Genomic DNA, 20,309 nt, shown 5'->3' on the forward strand with positions numbered 1-20,309 from the left:
CCGTTGCTGTACGCCCTCTGGGTCAAGATGTGACTGAACCACCTGAACCATGTCGCGAGTAACGCGCAGTCCAGCCAATCTGCACCTCTCGTGCATCATTCTGTAACCATGGAGACGACCCGGTCCTCTTATCTGGTTGCTAATGAAGTCTACAATCTCAGCAGGATCACTTAACCTTAACCGCCTGTGAAGTTGCAACCGGGCTAGTCTTCTTCTTAAATGTCGAGGACTAATCTGAAAGCCATCTCTTACAGAAAGGCACAATGCAATTTCTGCCTGTGTTAGACCTTGGTTGAAGTAGGTCCTGATGCGTTGATCAATAATGTGATCTGCCATTTTCACCTCCCTGGGACACACCTGGATCAGACAGTGGAAGCTCTCGTAGGCTGAAATCAGCACGATCACATTAACCAGCGCCAAAAGTCTGTCTGTTATATCGAGATAACGAAATAATTAATTCGTTATCACGAGAAAACGATCTTTGTTATAGAGATAACGAGATAATTAATTCATTATCACGAGAAAACGACCCTTGTTATATCGAGAAAACGAGATAATTAATTCGTTATCACGAGAAAACGACCTTTGTTATATCGAGAAAACGAGATAATTAATTCGTTATCACGAGAAAACAACCTTTGTTATATCGAGAAAACGAGATAATTAATTCGTTATCACGAGAAAACGACCTTTGTTATATCGAGAAAACGAGATAATAAGTCGTTATCACGAGATAACAGTGCATAAAAAAATAAATAATCGATGGCCGTTCTCGGCTTCCGTAGATAAGCTTTATTGAGATGCTCATTTCATTTTCCAGCAAGACTTGGCACCTGCACACAATGCCAAAAGTACCTATACCTGGTTTAACCTGGTGCAACCATAGGATTACTGTGCTTGATTGGCCAGCAAACTCGCCTGATCTGAACCCCATAGAAAATGTATGGGGAATTGTCAAAAGGAAGATGAGAGAAACGAGACCCAACAATGCAGACGAGCTGAAGGCCGCTATCGAGGCAACCTGGGCTTCCTTAACACCTCAGCAGGGCCAAAAGCTGATAAACTACATGCCACTCCACACTCAGTATTTCATGCAAAAGGAGCCCCAACAAAGTACTGAGTGCATATACAAGACCATACTTTTCAGAAGGCCTACATTTCCATCGTAAAAATATTTATCGTGTTATTCTCTGAGATACTGAATTTGGGTTTTTCATGAGCTGTAAGCCATAATCATCAAGTGTGAATGAATCAATATAATATCGAGTTTCACTTTAAAATTGAATTATTGAAATTAATTAACTTTTCTTTGTCCAATTAATTGAGTTTCACCTGTTGTTGTATTCTCTTTTTAAATGTGTTTGTATTTCCACATGCATTGCATTTTTTACGTTAATTATTGTTCATTAATTTGTAATAAATGTGTGTTTACGTTTTTTTTTTAACTGAATAACTACATAACTTCTTACAAATAGGCTTAGAGGTGTTTGGTTATAGATTGGATTTCACAAGAGATAAAATAAGCAGTTTATCGAACTTCCCACACAAAAATCAAGGCTTCATGGTTAGTATTAATCAAAAGAACATTTGACACAATACATAGTTCATAATTTCTTCAAGTTTTTAATTCATACAGCAAGTGTACAATATTGAACTTGTTATTTTTCTATAAAATATATGAATAAATTACCTTTCAGCCTCTTAAAGCAAAACTAGATAGAAGTGTTTATTTTGTCAAGAAGCAAATTAATTTCGAGTTTCAACCAAGGCAATCGAATTCTTTGGCAGTCCAAAAAATAACTGCACATTTTTATGAAAAATCTAAAAGAAAGCCCTCGGACAAATGTCACTTCTGTTTGACAAAGAATTGCAGCTCCATGGCCAATAATTGGCAACAATCATTGGCTATATTCTTTTCTTAAGTAGCAAAGACCATTCACATACTGGCAGTCACATACAGATTCAGCAGGTTTTATATGATGTGAGAGCGAGAGAATAAAGCAAACAGTATGAGCACACTACGCAGAGATAGAGAATGACAAAACATAAAAGACAGAAGAGGGACTGTTCAACCATATGAAAAGCAAAGGATGTGTCCCCCTTATGCATGTGGATGTCTGATTTCACACTTGTTCACGTTGTTCACTGCTATGCTTGCCCTCGCATTCCGTTTCCAACCCCACCCCTACTCCCCGGCTGATGAAATGCTTGGCGGTTGTCATGGTGGACATCTCCTCGCTCTGATATGGAAGGCAGGCAAGGGGGTTGACGACTCTCAGGACCCTCCTCACTACAGGTTGAGTTGTTCAGGTGATGAGGAGAAGCTTTCTGTAGCGTGGTGGCCATGGTCGCGAGCTCCACAGGAAAAGATACAAGACAAGTAAACCCCATTAGTACTACTACTACTACTACTACTGCTACTGCTACTGCACACTGGGGTGAAAACGCACAACACTAAACCTATATGGACCCAAGACAAGAGAGATCACACAGCGGAGAGTGGTAATGTGTTAAGCCATCGGCTAAGGATAATGGATCCCATTAGTGCTGTTAGTTTTAAAAATTGCTGAATCATGCAGGCCTATACTGTAACATATTTTTGTTGAAGTGTTTTAGTTTTTCAAATTTGGGCTGTAGGTGCAATAAATTCAGGGTACAATTGGATATCATTTTACATTTGACTATGGCTACATTCCTGTGCTCTCTCACTACTCTCTCAAGCTGCTTCACACACACACACACACACACACACACACACACACACACACACACACACACACACACACACACACACACACACACACACACACACACACACACAAAACCTTAATGGAAATACACAAACACGGCAACACAGAAACAGGCACACACACAAATGGAAACAGAGAAACACACACACAGAACACACAAACACAGACACACAAAGACAAACTCAACAAGAACAAACACACAAATGGAAAAACACAGACAAACACACGCTTAATACAGATAAATGCATGGTAGGAAGAAAGAGACAGGTACCAGACAGGTCCAGGGATTTATTTCTGTTCTGGGGTAGTCTAGGCTTTTTCACAGGGGGTTTGCGATTGGTGGGCTTCTCAAGATTATCCCTGTCCCTGTCAGTGCCTGAGATACGCAAGCACAGTAAAACACAAATATACAGTTAGATGCAGATAGACTTATAGCAGACGAACACGACCTAGGATACAATTTTAACATACCTGTGTCACATGACATCGCCTTCCTGTGCCTCCGAGGCTTAACAGGAGCCTGGGGTCGTATTCCTTCATCACCTGAACAAACATGCACCAAATAATAGTTTGAATATGAATGGGGCCTGTTCTTTATAATTGTCAGCCTTTGAAAAGAAAGGCAAGGCAAGGCAACTTTATTTATATAGCACTTTTCATACACAAGGCAGACTCAAAGTGCTTCACATATAAACATTGTCATACAATAAAATAAAATAATAGATAAGTAAAAGAAAACATATGCAAGAAATTAGTAAAATAGAAAGTGCAATGTATTTAAGAGAAAATTTAATTGAAAGTTAAAAAGGCTTTTTAGTAAGTAAAATTGAAAGTGCAATGTATTTAAGATCAGATCAACAGTCTCTCTGGAACCCAAGTCGGGACTACAACCCGACCTAAAGGAACTTGGTCCTTTCTCTGGAACTCCAATCCAGATTCTAGGACTCTAACCCAGACAGAACTTGGACACAAACTCAGGCCTCTAACCCTTATACAAACTCAGGACTCTAACCTTTATACAAACAAACTCAGGACTCTAACCCTTATACTCAGGACACTAACCCTTAACAATATTCTAGGACTCTAACCCAGCTTCTAGGACTCTAGCCCAGACCAAAGGCCTTATTCTTATTCTAGGACTCTAACCCAGCTTCTAGGACTCTAGCCCAGACCAAAGGCCTTATTCAACAAATTCTAGGACTCTAACCCAGCTTCTAGGACTCTAGCCCAGACCAAAAGGACAAACAAACTCAGGACTCTAACCCTTATACAACCTTTCTCTCTGGTATCAGATCATGTATTTTTCTGGTAAAAATAGAAAATAAAGGGAAAGTTAAAAAGGCATTTTAGTAAAATAAAGGTAAAGTATTTAAGATTTAGCAGAAAGCTAAAGCAAACATAAAAGTCTTCAATCTTGTTTTAAAGGTGCTCAGAGTTGGGGCAAGTCTTAAATCCTCAGGGAGTTTATTCCAGCTATTTGTTGCATAGTAACTAAATACTGCTTTCCCATGTTTCGTGTTTACTCTGGGGATAATTAACAGATTGGTCTCAGAAGATCTTAGTGTTCTATAAGGCTTATGTAGTGGAAGCATATCAGTTAAATATTTTGGGCCTAAACCATGTAGGGATTTATAGGTTAGCAACATGATTTTAAAATCAATTCTCTGACCTACAGGAAGCCAATGTAACGATTTAAGAATTGGTGTAATATGTTCAAATTTTTTGGTCTTTGTTAAAACTCTAGCAGCAGCATTCTGAACAAGCTGAAGCTTCCTTAGAGTTTGTTTTGGGAGACCTGTAAGGAGACCATTGCCGTAATCAAGCTTACTAGTGATAAAGGCATGTACAAGTTTTTGTAAGTCTTCGGTGGACATGAGCCCTCTAAGTCTTGCTACATTTTTAAGGTGATAATATGCAGATTTTGTAACTGATTTGATGTGACTTTCGAAATGTAAATCAGAATCCATGATAACCCCTAGATTTCTGTCTTTGATTGAGGTTTTCAGGGACAGAGAGTGAAGGTGTTGGGTTACTTTAAGCCTTTCCGTTTTAGCACCAAATACAATTATCTCTGTTTTATCCTCATTTAGCTGAAGGAAATTTCGGCACATCCAGTCTTTCACTAGCTCAATGCACTGGCACAGCAGATCTATGGGCCGATAGTCATTTGGTGAAAGCGATACATAGATTTGCGTGTCATCAGCATAGCAATGATGGTCAATATTGTTATTATGCATGATTTGCCCTAGTGGGAGCATGTAGATGTTGAATAAAGAGGGTCCTAAGATCGAACCTTGTGGGACTCCACACATCACGTTGGTTGATTCTGATACAAAGTCGCCAATGGAAACAAAGTAGTTCCTATTTTGTAGGTAGGATCTGAACCAATTTAAGACTGTGCCTGAAAGCCCCACCCAGTTTTCTAACCTGTCCAAAAGTATTGTATGGTCTACAGTGTCGAATGCAGCACTGAGGTCTAGTAGCATTAGTATTGAGGTTTTGCCAGAGTCTGTGTTAAGACGGATGTCGTTTACAACTTTAATGAGGGCGGTCTCAGTGCTGTGCAGGGGTCGAAATCCTGATTGGAAGGTGTCATAACAACCAGTTGATGCCAGGAAGTGATTAAGTTGCTGGAGGACAACTTTCTCAATGATTTTACTTATGAAGGGTAGATTTGATATTGGTCTGTAGTTGTTAATAATAGAGGTATCTAGGCTCCGCTTTTTTAAAAGGGGTTTAATAACTGCAGTTTTCAGGGCTTTTGGGAAGTTGCCTGACTGGAGAGAGTTGTTAACTATCTGCAATATGCCTATTGCTAGGCAGTCAAAAACATTCTTAAAGAAGTTGGTAGGTAAAGAATCAAGGCAACAGGTGGATGGCTTTAGTTGTGTAACAGTTTCCACAAGAGTTTTAGAGTCAATAACATTAAAGCATGCCATCCCTGCCACGTTACTTTTGCCTGAACAGGGTGGTAGTCCAACATTTTTGTTTGAAGTGGAGATATTGATGGCGCGTCTGATGCCTTCAATTTTATCAGTATAAAAAGCTGCAAACTCATTGCATTTCTGCGTGGAATGGAGATCAGGTGGAATTTGTGTTGGGGGGTTGGTCAGTCTGTCAACAGTTGCAAATAGGGTTTTTGCATTATTAGTATTGGTTTTAATGATATTGGAGAAAAATGTTTCTCTAGCACTTTTTAAGTCTGAATTGTAGGCACGGAGGCTCTCTTTGTAGATATCATGGTGAATATGAAGTTTTGTTTTACGCCAGATGCGTTCAACCTTCCTGCATTCTTTTTTCTGTGCTGTTACAGAAGCAGCTTTTCTCCAGGGTGCCTTTTGCTTTCCAGAAATCGTTTTAACCTTATAAGGTGCAATGACATCCATGACTTTCAAAATTTTCAAATTAAAGTTTTCTACAAGATCATCAGCAGAACATGGGTTGAGAGGTGGTAGTAAGGAGATGGCCTTTCTAAAAAGTACATAAGATTCTTCATTGATATACCGTTTTTTGACAGTATTTGATTTTGTCTGTATGTCGGGAATAAAAGATATATTAAAGAAAACACAAAAGTGGTCAGACAAGGAAGGATCAGTCACAGAGAGATCAGAAACATTGAGGCCCTTTGTGATAACCAGGTCTAGAGTGTGCCCCTTACAATGAGTAGTCTCACATGTTGGGACAGTTCAAATGTGTCCAAAATGGTAAAAAGTTTTTTTGCACACTTGTCATTCAAATCATCAGTATGAAAATTGCAGTCACCAGTTATAACTAGACAGTCAAAGTCTGTGGAGATGCTAGACAATAATTCTGTGAATTCATCGAAAAAATTTGCAGAGTATGTGGGTGGCAGGCACGTGCAGAGGGGGGGGGCTATGGGTGCCCGAGCCCCTGCCCTTTTCCCTCTGAAGGACCAAAGTGCCCTTTTGAGTGGTCGTTTAAATTTTCAATGCTTTGTAAAATTACACATTAACATGTGAATCAATTATTCGAGTATAAAAATGTCTAAAAGTAATGATACAGAAGTAAAGTTTGTACTTTGTAGCCTCGTTTACCGGTGTAAGTACCATATTGGCTCGGCTACCAGATCGGCTCGGGGTCCGTCGTCTGCTGATTACGTCACACAATACGCTATCTACAGCAATAAGGTCTTTTATGGCTTAAATTAAAGAGCAAAGAGCCTGTAATGATCTTTCATTTTGAACATAGACCATTCCCAACCTATCTGTATGGATAGTTTTCTTCTAAAAACAAAACATCCCTCAGAATCATCTTGGCTGTTAAGATAAGCCGTCCGTGTTCCCAGATTGGGCACATTTCCAGCCTGATTTGGCTACTTTGAATCACGTTAGGCTGGAAAAACGGGATATATGCCCAATCTGGCAACACAAACCGAAACTAGACATAGACCTACTCTCGCTCACACATGTGCTCGCTGTTGCCTCGTGGTTGCTATGACTACAGCCAGAGCTACAGCACAAAACCGCCAATCACAACTGTCCGACGTACAGCCAATCACAATGTACGCCCATTCAAGCGTACAGCCAATGATATTGTGTAACGTAATCAGCTGACGACGGACCCCGAGCCGATCTGGTAGCCGAGCCAATATGGTACTTACACCGGCGCTCAGTGCGCTGCTGCCGCTGGGTGACGTCATAGGCTATCAACGTGACCTTTCACAATTTGCCTGCCTGCAAGATGCGCTTGTTGTTTTAAGAGACGGTACAACGCAGGGTAAGATCACTACAGAGTCAGACACAGACAGTTGTTTCCAAAACCATAAAGTTGATAATGCTAAATAAACTGTAACAGTTATCTCGTTTTGTAGTGTCATTTTGAAGTATAGGCCTATGTTTGCCAGCAAAAGCTTTTCAACTAGCATCGTTTTAACTGACCTGTGAAAGTGGCTACCACTCGGTTTATTTTCTATAGCCTACCAGCTAGCTATACAGCTAACCTATCTGGGAAACCTTTTGAAATTGCAAAGGGAAAGCATACATCGTTATATTTAATCTGTATACTCTGTAGTAACTACTTGGCCACATGCCATGGCCAAATCCGTTTCATGTCTACTCTGTCTCAGTGTCTCTGGCAGAACGGGGTGAAATTGGTTTTATATTCGACATTCGTCTATTTTCCGGGGTTGTATCTGTAATAGCGTCAAGTGCTTAGGGACCGTCAAAAAAGTGCAACGTCATTTTTTTAATTCTTAATAACTCACTTGAAATTATTCCTATCAACATCAAACCACTTCTGATGTGTTTATGTACTCGTTTTGTAGTCCCCACTACCCCTTGTTTTAAAGAAAAACTTTTAATTGTTTTTAAAAAATGCAAAAGTTTTCAGTGCATGTATTGCATCCATATTTAAGGCTTTATTTTTAATAGCTCACTTGTTCTTATAGATATCAACACCAAACCACTTCTGATGTGTTCATAAACTCATTGTGGAGTTCCCACCACCCTGTGTTTAATAGAAAAACATAAAAAAAAAAAATTAAAATCATACGTATACATTGTGTATAGTTAGGCTAATTCATATTCAAGGCTTTTATTTTGTAATAGCTTAATTGTTTTTATAGATATCAACACCAAACCACTTCTGATGAGTTCATGAACAAACATGTGCCCTTTTTTGAATTTGAGCCCCTGCCCCTCAAAGGGTCTCTGCACGGCCCTGGTGGGTGGCCTGTAAATAATTAATAGGAGAACTCTGGGGGAGCATTTCAATACAGCACAAAGGTATTCGAATGATGGAAAATCACCAAATAACATCTGTTTCCCCTGACATTTTTAAATATAACAGCAACCCCTCCACCTCTTTTTCCAGATCTACATGCATCAAAAAAGTTATAGTTGGGAGGAGCTGTCTCTATCAGAACGGTTGCACTGTTATTTTGTTCCAGCCATGTTTCAGTTAAAAACGTAAAATCCAGTTTAGAGGTGGTAATAAAATCATTAACTAAAAATGATTTGTTATTAAGAGACCTAACATTAAGTAGACCCATCCTGATGGTGTTGTTGATAGGCTTTAAGGTTGTTTTTGGTTTGGAGGCAATATGTATGAGATTTGTGAGGTTAGCAGTGTGTCTAAGTTTCCCTTTGTTTACTCTCTTAGTGGTTACAGCAGGAATGCAAAAGTTGCCATGTTTTGACATAGGCAACCTTGGGTTCAGCAGATTATGAGAAAATGGAAAGCATACACAGATTTTAAATCTGTGTATGGTTCGTTCTTTGAATATTTCGATTTAAAATAAAATCAGAAAAAACATTAAAATCCTTGTATGGTTCGTTCTTTGAATATTCCGATTTAAAACAAAATCAGAAAAACCAAATAACAGAGTCGTTCTTTGGTTTTTCTGATTTAGTTTTGAAACGGAAAAAGGGCAAAAGGAATAAACAAATAAACAGCATTTCAAATCTGTGTATGGTTCGTTCTTTGAATATTCCGATTTAAAACAAAATCAGAAAAAACAAATAACAGAGTCGTTCTTTGGTTTTTCTGATTTGGTTTTGAAACGGAAAAAGGGCAAAAGGAATAAACAAATAAACGGCATTTCATTTGTGTTTGTGTTTTGTTTGTTGGTTTTTTAAACCCGAAACAGAAAAACAAAAATAGATACATTTGTAGGCTAAACCAGAAGGCAGAACGCAGCGAGCGAAGAAAAAAGTGCCTACCACCTAAACCAGCAATAGACTGTCCAATTATATTTAGCCTTAGTTATGGCCGCACTTGAACCATATGGGGATTTTATTCGTGAACTATTTGACAATGGAAAGACACACGACGAGATCAGTACCGCTCTAAAGCAATCTGGTGCACCGAAGTGCTCCGTTATGACGGTGAGGAGGTTCTGTGTGGAGCAACCTTCGAAGAAGAAATCTAGTTTCTTTCTTCTTCTATGTAGCCTATTGTACTATATGTAGGCTACTTGTCATTTAGATGTATTTTAATGTTTTATGACCAGCTAGGTTTCTTTGTAAACAGCCACCTGGAATATCATGGCCATCTTCTCCACGGTCATATCGTCCACTCGCAGACTAAGTCGCCGGCTCCCACGGAAAACAATAAAGCTGGCCATTGTAGAATGCGAGACTCAATGGAAAGTTTGAAACGTCTTTATATGTATTTTTTTAAAACCACGTGCCCTTTTCCCGGCATTCATTGTGGTTTTATCTAAATATCACACAAACAAAACAAGCAACTGGATTATTCAGTATTCCCGTTTTGATTTAAAAAACAGAAAAATGCTGTTTATTTGTTTATTCCTTTGCCCTTTTTCCGTTTCAAAACCAAAAAAAAATAAAATACTCTGTTATTTGGTTTTTCCGATTTTGTTTTAAATCGGAATATTCAAAGAACGAACCATACACGGATTATTTAATTTGTGTTTGTGTTTTGTTTGTTGGTTTTTTAAACCCGAAACAGAAAAACAAAAATAGATACATTTGTAGGCTACAGGTCCGTGTATATTTTGGTAATTGGATTTTCCCTTTATGAATGGGAATTACAAAACAAAAAACGACTGGTTTATTTGACTTTCGTTTTGAAGCCCAAAACCAACAATTGAATTGCACAGCATTTTTCTTTCATTATCGTTTTTTAAATACACTTTACAAAATGAAATTCAAAGTCAACAGGAACGAAAAAACGGACCAAAAACAAGCATTATTCATATTCTCGCACCGGAAGCCGCTATTCAGACTGTAATAAAGCGCGAATAATGCGAGAATAATGTCTTTGGAGCCCTACTCAGATATTATTCTAGAATTGGCAAAACAAGGCCTGTCATCGTCAGAAATCTCTGCGCGCATTTCAGTGGAAAGCGGGGGCGGAAGAGGATTTTCTGATCGAAATGTGCGAAAATTCTGTGCTGAAAACGGCGCAAACTTGAGGGGGTTGCCCGAGGAACATCTGGAGTTGGAGGTGGCAAAAGCCATAGCCGAGGTATGAAAACTTCTTCTTTGATAGGCCTATGTGTGTGCATGTGCAAAGCAATTTATTTCGATTTTGGAATGGTAAAAACATAGGCCTATTTGTTGTTTTCTAGACGGGACCAACATTTGGTAGAAAAATGATGAAGGGGTACCTCGCCGTGAAAGGGGTACATGCTGCAGAGACACGTATAGGATCAGTGCTTAGAACTATACACCGACCTTACAATGAAGCAAGACGTCAGGTAGGCTATACAAATTCAAGATGTTTCAGGTAGCGGTGTGTCACTTATCTACTGTCGTACTTCAGTGCTAGCCTATAACCATCACAATTATTAACACATGCACTTGCATTCAATGACGCTGATGAGAAATCAATTCATGGATCAGTGATTATAGTGTGCATAGCCCAAAAGTGTAAGGTCATCCTGCCTTGAGGCTGCCTCCCTCCAATGCAGTAACCCCACCCTGCCACCCAGTGGTCATATAATATCATTACATCCTCCTTTCTCTGAGGTGGGCCAATGGCCATAAAACTAGACATGGATGCTTAACATAAGTCCATTCCACACATCAATTAAACATATCATTACATCCTCCTCTCTGAAGGTTATTCAACAGTAAAATAGTCCATTGGCTAAAAAAAGAGTCCAAAGACTCCATTAGCCATATCCAGACTGAACCTGTAAGTTAAACAGCCAAGCATGAAACATTCAGAAAAACTTTTAACACACAGTAGTACTGACTCAAGTAAGGAAGTTGTAGGCGTACTGTGTCCGGATCTGTTGAGAATAGTGTAGAAGCCTACGTTTGTGGAATTGTCACATTATTTTTGTCTTCTTTTAGGGTTCTCGCAACCTCAATGGGACAGAAGGTTCATATGGACCAGAATGAAAAGTTGGCAATGTTTGGGGTTACACACGTTGTAGCCATTGACGGCTATAGCAAAAAGATTGTTGGTCACTCCACCATGGCCATAAAAAATAACCTTGTCATCTATGAAGATGTTTTCAGGTAACAGCATGTAATGACATTTAACAGTATTCTATCATTTATGTGAGCCAAGCCGGATGCTGGCGAATATATCAATATGGTATAAAGATTGTGATATGCACTATCTAGACTATGTGATTTTGGATGTCCTACTAAGAAAAGCTGCGTAGTCCCCTATAACTGACACTCTTATACTGCCATTGGAAATAGTATCCGACATAGGCGAATGTGACAATATGCTGTCAGCTTAACAGTTACTTTATAACTGAATCATTTATATTTTAAAGAGAAGAACTGATTTTGAATGGTTAAATTTGAAAAGCTTTGCTCAAATTAAAACCACGTTTTTCATCCAATAGGCCTGCAATACTAGCTAATGGGATGTGGGACCATGGGAAGGAATTTTTTTTGACACTCTTCATTCAGGAGCTGCTATCATCTCATCGCTACGATCAGGAGAGAAGACCTTACTTGCAAACTCCATCCACAAGGGTACAGTTCAGTAGTTTCTATAGTTGCTTCACCAACACACACTGTGGCTATCCCTGTTGAAATTTTGTTAATATTTTATATTGTTTGTTATTTAGATACAGTAATTTGTTTTTAGCAGCATGCAGTCTTCTTTTTCAGAATTGCTATGCTTTCCAACTTGTATGATAAGCAGAACACTTTTCTGGCAAGTCTGCAGATTTGGTTGAGTTACTGAGAATTCTGCAAAATGTACTGTTAGACATTTTTTTCATTTGACCATTGGAATAAATTAATATGTTTTTGCCTCACATTCAGAATCACACAGTTGAACGAATCTGGCCGGAGATAAATAGTCGTGTCAACTACCCCCTGAAGAAAGCCCTTCTGCAGTTGGTGGACCAGGAATTACTAGACATGGATGACAGCCTTGTCAAATACTGTGTGTCCTGCCTGACTGGTCAGCTGTGCCAGATTGGTATTACAAGAGTGGTAGAGTCTTGGAATGCTCATCGAATTCCAGGTAAAATAACCAGTATTGCAAACATTAAAATAATTACAACAGAATTAAAAACAGACACACATAAGTCTCAATGTCAACAGTATGTCTTTATTTTACAGGTAAAGGAACACCAAATGACTTGGCTGGCAGTGGGTGTCCCAAAAAAATCCCACAGGAACTGTTTCCTCACTCAGCTGAAGCAGCAGAACTCTACAGACAACAGCTGGGATCCTCCCTGACACCACAATCTACCTTTGGAGTAGATCCATTTTTAACAGAAGAAGACAAACTAATGGCTGAGAACCAGTTTGCAGAACAATATTCTGACATTTCTGAACTGATGTCTAGAGCTGTCAACAATGATTTCACACCATACAAAGAGGCGCTTCTCTTTCTCATTACCACAACTCGGCGCAATGTGTAAAAAAAATTGTTGGCACTTGTAAAGCATGTAAGAAGAACGTAAATGAGTGGAACTGGTGGCAGTGGGCGTTTGAACTCTGACCCAATTTAAAAAAAAATAAAACAAAAACAAAAAACACTCCGTTACCTGCCTGTTTGTGAGTAAACAAATACATATTATTCCTCTTCAAAAAGAGACCTCAGGACAGACAGTGCCTCTGATAGGCCCTTAACCTCAAACATGCTGTTTCCTTCAACACTTCCCCTACATTTTGCACAGGTGTCTGAGCTCCTAAGCCACTCCTCCACACAAGTTTTGCAGCCAATGAGGTTTTGGCAACACTGCGTGTAGAGTGGCTCCGTCATCAACTCTAAAACACCAAATGAGAAAAACAAGTCAATTTATGCTTGTGTGTCCTCAGTTAAATGTTCTTGGTGTATTGGATGAGCATTATGTAACACAACTTTGTTAAATCCCTCTCCTGGAACCGTCACCTTATCGTGGTGGAGAGGTTTGCGTGTCCCTGTGAACCTGAGGGCTGTGTTGTCTGGAGCCTTGTGCTCCTGGTAGGGTCTCTCATGGCAGAGTGGTCTCAGGCGAGGGGCCAGACTAAGAATGGTTCAAAAATCCTCAATGAATAACGGAAATAGAGGAGATGTGACCCGGCCCGGAGGAAGCCCGGGGCCCCCGTCTGGAGCTAGGCCCAGACGGAGGGCTCGATGGCGAGCGCCTGGTGGCCGGGTTTGCCACGGAGCCCGGTCGGGCACAGCCCGAACAAACTACGTGGCACCCCCCCTCTCTTCATCTCATGGGCCCACCACCTGTGGGAAGACCCGTTGGGGTCGGGTGCGCAGCCACATGGGTGGCAGCGAAGGTCAGGGGTCTCGACGGACCAGACCCGGGCGGCAGAAGCTGGCTCTGGGGACGTGGAACGTCACCTCGCTGTGGGGAAAGGAACCGGAGCTTGTGAGGGAGGTGGAGCGCTATCAGTTAGATCTGGTGGGGCTTACCTCCACGCACAGTCTCAGCTCTGGTACCGTACTCCTGGATAAGGGTTGGACTCTATTCTTCTCCGGAGTTGCCAAGGGCGTGAGGCGCCGGGCGGGTGTGGGGATACTCATAAATCCCCGGCTGAGCGCCGCGGTGTTGGAGTTTACCCCGGTAGACGAGAGGGTCGCCTCCCTGCGCCTAAGGGTTGTAGGGGGGAAAACTCTGACTGTTGTTTGTGCGTATGCACCAAACAGCAGCTCAGAGTACTCGGCCTTCTTGGAGACCCTGAATGGAGTCCTGTATGGGGCTCCAGTAGGGGACTCCGTAGTTCTGCTGGGTGACTTCAACGCCCACGTGGGCAACGATGGAGACACCTGGAGAGGCGTGGTGGGGAGGAACGGCCTCCCTGATCTAAACCCGAGCGGTCGTTTGTTATTGGACTTCTGTGCTAGTCATGGATTATCCATAAAAAACACCATGTTCGAACATAAGGGTGCTCATAAGTGTACCTGGTACCAGAGTACCCTAGGCCGAAGATCAATGATCGATTTTGTGATCGTGTCATCTGATCTGAGGCCGCATGTTTTGGACACTCGGGTAAAGAGAGGGGCGGAACTGTCAACCGACCACCATCTGGTTGTGAGTTGGATCAGGGAATGGGGGAAATTTCCGGATAGACCTGGTAAGCCCAAACGCGTAGTGCGGGTGAACTGGGAACGTCTGGAGGAGGCCCCCGTCCTAGGTATCTTCAACTCACACCTCCGGCGGAGTTTTTCTAGCATTCCTGTGGAGGTTGGGGGCATTGAGCCGGAGTGGGCGGTGTTCAAAGCCTCCATTGCTGAAGCTGCGGTGGCTAGCTGTGGCCTCAGGGTCTTAGGCTCCTCAAGGGGCGGTAACCCTCGGACACCGTGGTGGACACCGGTGGTCAGGGAAGCCGTCCGATTGAAGAAGGAGGCCTTCCGGGATATGATATCCTGGAGGACTCCTGACTCGGTTGCAGGGTACCGACAGGCCCGAAGGGCTGCAGCTGCTGCCGTGTCGGAGGCTAAGCAGCGGGTGTGGGAGAAGTTCGGAGAGGCCATGGAGAAGGACTTTCGGTCGGCACCAAAGTGTTTCTGGAAGACTATCCGGCACCTCAGGAGGGGGAAACGGGGAACCGTCCAAGCTGTGTACAGTAAGGATGGGACTCTGTTGACCTCAACTGAGGAGGTCGTCGGACGTTGGAAGGAACACTTTGAGGAACTCCTGAATCCGAATAACACGCCCTCTATGTTGGAGGCAGAGCTCGAGGTTGATGGTGTTTCGTCGTCAATTTCCCTGGTGGAGGTCACTGAGGTAGTCAAACATCTCCGCAGTGGCAAAGCCCCAGGGATTGATGAGATCCAGCCAGAAATGCTAAAGGCTCTAGGTGTTGGCTGGCTGTCATGGTTGACACGCCTATTCAACATCGCGTGGGAGTCGGGTACAGTGCCAAAGGAGTGGCAAACCGGGGTGGTGGTTCCCCTGTTCAAAAAGGGTCTGAGGATCTTGTCACTGCTTTTTGCAGATGATGTGGTCATCATGGGATCATCGGCCTGTGACCTTCAGCACTCACTGGATCGGCTGGCGGCCGAGTGTGAAGCGGCTGGGATGAGGATCAGCACCGCTAAATCTGAGGCCATGACTCTTAGCAGGAAACCGATGGATTGCTTACTCCGGGTAGGAAATGAGTCCTTAGCCCAAGTGAAGGAGTTCAAGTACCTCGGGGTCTGTTTCGCGAGTGAGGGTAGATAGATAGATAGATCCTTTAATAATCCTTTACAGGAAATTACAGTGTCACAACAGCGTGGACAGACATAACAAACATAACAAACACACATTCCCTCATATGCTAAAATACTTAAATACTACAATAAATACAATAATAAATACTAAATACTAAATACTATAAGGTGCAAAGTTAATTTTGTGCATTGTAAAACCGTATGGCAGCTGGTATACAGGACTTCCTGTACCGCTCCGTTTTGCATATTGGTGCAATTAGTCTCTGACTGAAGGTGCTGTTCTTGATCACCTTCAGGGCGTGGAGTGGGTGAGTGGGGTTAGTCATTATTGAGGCCAGTTTGTTGAGGATTCTGGCCTCTGCCACCTGCTGGACCTTTAGCTGCTCAGCCCCGACCACTGAGCTGGCCTTTCTGATCAGCTTGTCCAGTCTCTTCTTGTCCACTGTGCAGGCGCCTTCTCCCCAACATGCCACAGCGAAAAACAGAGCACTGGCCACCACTGAGTGGTAGACAGTGCACAGTAGGGGTTGGCAGATGTTAAATGACCTTAGTCTCCTCAAAAAAAAGAGTCGACTTTGTCCCTTCTTGTACACCGCTTCCATATGACATTTCCAGTCCAGCTCACTGTCGAGCTGCACACCAAGGTACCTGTGGTTGGTGACCATCTCCACCATAGTGCCCCCGATGCTGATTGGTGTTGGTTGAGTCCTCCTCCTCCCCCTCCTGAAATCCACAACTATCTCCTTTGTCTTTGTGGTGTTGAGATGAAGATTGTTGTTTGTACTCCACTCCACAAAGTTGTCTATGGTGTCTCTGTACTCCTCCTCATTTCCCCCTTTAATGAGGCCAACAACAGCTGTGTCATCCGAATATTTTTGCAAGAAGCAGCTTTTAGTGTTGTATTTGTAATCCGCTGTGTAGATGGTGAACAGGAATGGAGCCAGCACAGTTCCTTGTGGAGCCCCTGTGCTGCTGAGGATGGTGCATGAAATATTGTTCTGTAAGCGCACATACTGTGGTCTGAGATAAAGGTAGTCCAAACACCACAGTATCAGTAATGGATCCACCTTCATCATCTCCATCTTCTCCCCTAGCAGACGTGGCTGGATGGTATTAAAGGCAGATGAGAAGTCAAAGAATGTTATCCTTACAGATGCATCAGGGGTGTCCAGATGTGTGTATGCCCTCTGCAGCATGTAAATGAGGGCATCATCAACACTGATGTTAGGCTGATATGCAAACTGTAAAGGGTCCATTTGCGTAGACACACTAGTGCAGAGGGAGGAGAGGACAAGTCTCTCAAATGTCTTCATGATATGTGAAGTGAGAGCTACTGGTCTATAATCATTGTGGTTTGTGGGATGGGTCTTCTTTGGGACAGGTACTAGGCAAGATGTTTTCCACAGCCTTGGGACCTTCTGTAGGCGCAAGCTCAGGTTGAACAGGTGTGTTAGAATACCACACAACTCTGAAGAGCAAGTCTTCAGTAGCCTTGGGCTGATGTCATCGGGCCCCACTGCTTTCCCTGGCTTCAGCCTGTACAGCATCATCTTAACCTGGGCAGTATGGAGAGTCATAGGTGGGGTTGCTGGTGGAGTAGGAGGTGAGAAGAGAGGACTCTGTGCAGGTAACATCTCAGGAGTGTTGGAGAGAGGGAGGGGAGGTGGTGAGGAAGCAGGCCGATGATCTGAACAGAAAAATCTGTTCAGATCATCGGCCAGACTCAGTTCACCATCAGGCAGTGTACTGCCCTTCTGCTTCATGCCCGTGATCTTTCGCATTCCAGCCCATACCTGCTTCACTCCATCCTGCTGCAACTGTTGTTCCAGTTTGAGCCGAAATGCTTCTTTCCCCTCCTTAATCCTCACCTTAAGTTCCTTTTGAAGTTCTTTGATTTTATTCCTGTCGCCCTCCCTGAAAGCCTTTTTCTTCTCATTTAGTAAGGACTTCAGGCTGCTGGTTATCCATGGTTTGTTGTTAGGGAAGCAACGAATTACCCTGGATGGCATGATGTCATCATAACAGAAATTAATGTGATTGGTAATGCATTCTGTTAGGCCGTCGATGTCTTCCCCATAGTCCTCACAGAACACATCCCAATCTGTTGTCTCAAAACAGCACCTCAGGGCTTCATCAGCCTCAGGATGCCAGACTCTTGATGTTCTGGTGGTGACAGGCAGCCTCTTTACAGCTGGGGTGTAGGAGGGAGAGAGATGTAGCATGTCGTGGTCTGATCGACCTAGAGGGGGCAGTGTTGTACATTTATATGCATTTTTCACATTTGCATACAAGAGATCAAGTGTTTTAACACCTCTAGTTGCACAGTCAATAAACTGTTTAAAAGTGGGCAAAGTCTTAGAGAGACAGACGTGGTTGAAATCTCCAGACACAACAATGAACGCCTCTGGGAACTTGGACTGAAGTCTCGCGATAGTGGTGTGAAGCTCATCACACGCGACTTCCGCCGTGGCAGATGGGGGAATGTAAACAACAATAGTTATCACCACAGTGAACTCTCTGGGTAGGTAGTATGGCCTTAAACTAACCGCTAAAAGTTCAATGTCCTTGTTGCATATCTGTTCTTTGACAGTGGCATGATTAGGGTTACACCATTTGTTGTTGACGAGCAGTAAAAGGCCCCCTCCTTTCTGCTTACCGCTCGCTCTGGTGTCCCTGTCCGCTCGGATTGTCTTGAAGCCGGTGAAACTGATCAGGGAGTCAGGCGTGTTTTCCGTCAGCCACGTCTCTGTCAGGCATACAATACTGCTCTCCCGGTACAATTTCTGGTACCTCACCAGGCTTTCCAATTCTTCGAATTTGTTTGTTAGGCAGCAAACATTTCCCATAGTGATGGATGGTAGGGCTGGTTTAAAAGTCTCTCTCCATGTTCTCGCCAACCTCCTCTTGTTCCTCTTCATCCCTGCACGGGTTCCCCGATGTCTCCTCTGTAAAAGTTCCTTCGGCATGTCATGTCGAATCCCAAATATTGAGCCATGTACCAGGCTTATCAGTTCCCAACGGGTGTATACCACGGCAGTTGGCTCCGTCCGTCTGGCCGATATTAGGCACATATTTCCACTCCCGTTCCAGATAGTATGGTTAAGTCTTGGTTAAGAACTTGACAACACTCAAAAGTTGTAGCTAACACACTTATAGGAAGTCTAGAAAAATACCAAAAAATAATAATAATCCTAAATCGACATTTAACATACACACTACACAGAGCTGCATGCAACAGGCTGCCGTCTCACCGGCGCCATAGCAACGAAAGGGTACTATGGAACGTGAGATTGGCCGGAGAATCGGAGCAGCGGGGGCGGTATTGCGTTCGCTTTACCGCACCGTTGTAACGAAAAGAGAGCTGAGCCGCAAGGCAAAGCTCTCGATCTACCGGTCGATCTTCGTTCCTATCCTCACCTATGGTCATGAGGGCTGGGTGATGACCGAAAGGACGAGATCGCGGGTACAAGCGGCCGAGATGAGTTTTCTCAGAAGGGTGGTTGGCGTCTCCCTTAGGGATAGGGTGAGAAGCTCAGCCATCCGTGAGGAACTCGGATTAGAGCCGCTGCTCCTTTACTTAGAAAGGAGTCAGCTGAGGTGGTTCGGGCATCTGGTAAGGATGCCCACTGGGCGCCTTCCTTGGGAGGTGTTTCAGGCACGTCCAGTGGGGAGGAGACCTCGGGGAAGACCCAGGACTAGGTGGAGAGATTATATCTCAACACTGGCCTGGTAACGCCTCGGGATCCCCCCGTCAGAGTTGGTCAATGTGGCCCGGGAAAGGGAAGTCTGGGGGCCCCTGCTTGAGCTGCTCCCCCCGCGACCCGACCCCGGATAAGCGGAAGAAAATGAGATGAGATGAGATGAACTTTGTTAATTATAAAAAAATTGTCTGAAAAGTCAAGTAAAGATTAATCTAAAAAAATAAATAAATAAATAAAGGAGCACATTTCAGTGTAAATGAGCCTACCTCATTCTCCTCCTTTTGGTGCCCTGCAGCTCTGTAAAGTCCTTTTCTGGAACAGCAAGAATCTTTCTTGCATTTTGTCTCCAATAAGGCAACCCTTGGAGTAGGAGTGGAAACCAGGAGAAAACATTTCAGCTGAAGTGGATCACTCATTCATAATCAAAAGCATAGACTCAAAACAGATACATATTTTTTTACGTTACCCACCTGTTGTTCCCTCTGACTCCACAATGGCGTTGCCCTGTGCATCAGTCAGTATTAAAGGCTCATGACTTCCAATGGCATCCTGTACTTTGGTGGCAATCCCCTGAAGAGAAGCCTCGCACTCTGCAAACCTCACCATCACCATTCTGCTAGGATTCAGCTTCCCACCAACCACCTCAGCAAGGTACACTGACCTGTTTATGGGAGGGATGTGAGAGCAGTCTTTCACAAGTGCAAGCGCACACAGAGAGAAACACACACGGTATATCACAAATCAATTTACTCCAAAACAGAACTATAATGCGTGTGTGAGTCACGTTTATTCTGGGGGGGGG

At 43.0% G+C, this 20,309-nt stretch overlaps 1 protein-coding gene and 1 long non-coding RNA gene across 3 annotated transcripts in view; both read right to left on the reverse strand.

Moving 5' to 3' along the window:
* Positions 1 to 257: 257 nt before the first annotated feature.
* On the reverse strand, positions 258 to 789 carry LOC132469059 (uncharacterized). 2 transcript variants are annotated; one of them, XR_009528318.1, is made up of 2 exons: positions 584 to 789; positions 258 to 479 (listed from the first exon to the last, which is right to left on the reverse strand). It is a non-coding gene; the product is annotated as an uncharacterized LOC132469059 (long non-coding RNA). The 2 variants fall into 2 exon arrangements; XR_009528319.1 differs by having other exon boundaries at positions 531 to 789.
* Positions 790 to 1,957: 1,168 nt separating this feature from the next.
* Positions 1,958 to 20,309, reverse strand: part of LOC132469551 (capping protein, Arp2/3 and myosin-I linker protein 3-like) — a 189,467-nt gene continuing 171,115 nt past the window's right edge. The window contains 3 exon segments of the mRNA XM_060067536.1: positions 1,958 to 2,355; positions 3,022 to 3,126; positions 3,222 to 3,293. Coding sequence (XP_059923519.1) covers positions 2,291 to 2,355; positions 3,022 to 3,126; positions 3,222 to 3,293 — 242 coding nt within the window. The 3' untranslated portion in view covers positions 1,958 to 2,290.

The sequence above is a fragment of the Gadus macrocephalus genome, chromosome 12, assembly GCF_031168955.1.
Source record: "Gadus macrocephalus chromosome 12, ASM3116895v1".
Taxonomy (NCBI): Eukaryota; Metazoa; Chordata; class Actinopteri; order Gadiformes; family Gadidae; genus Gadus; species Gadus macrocephalus.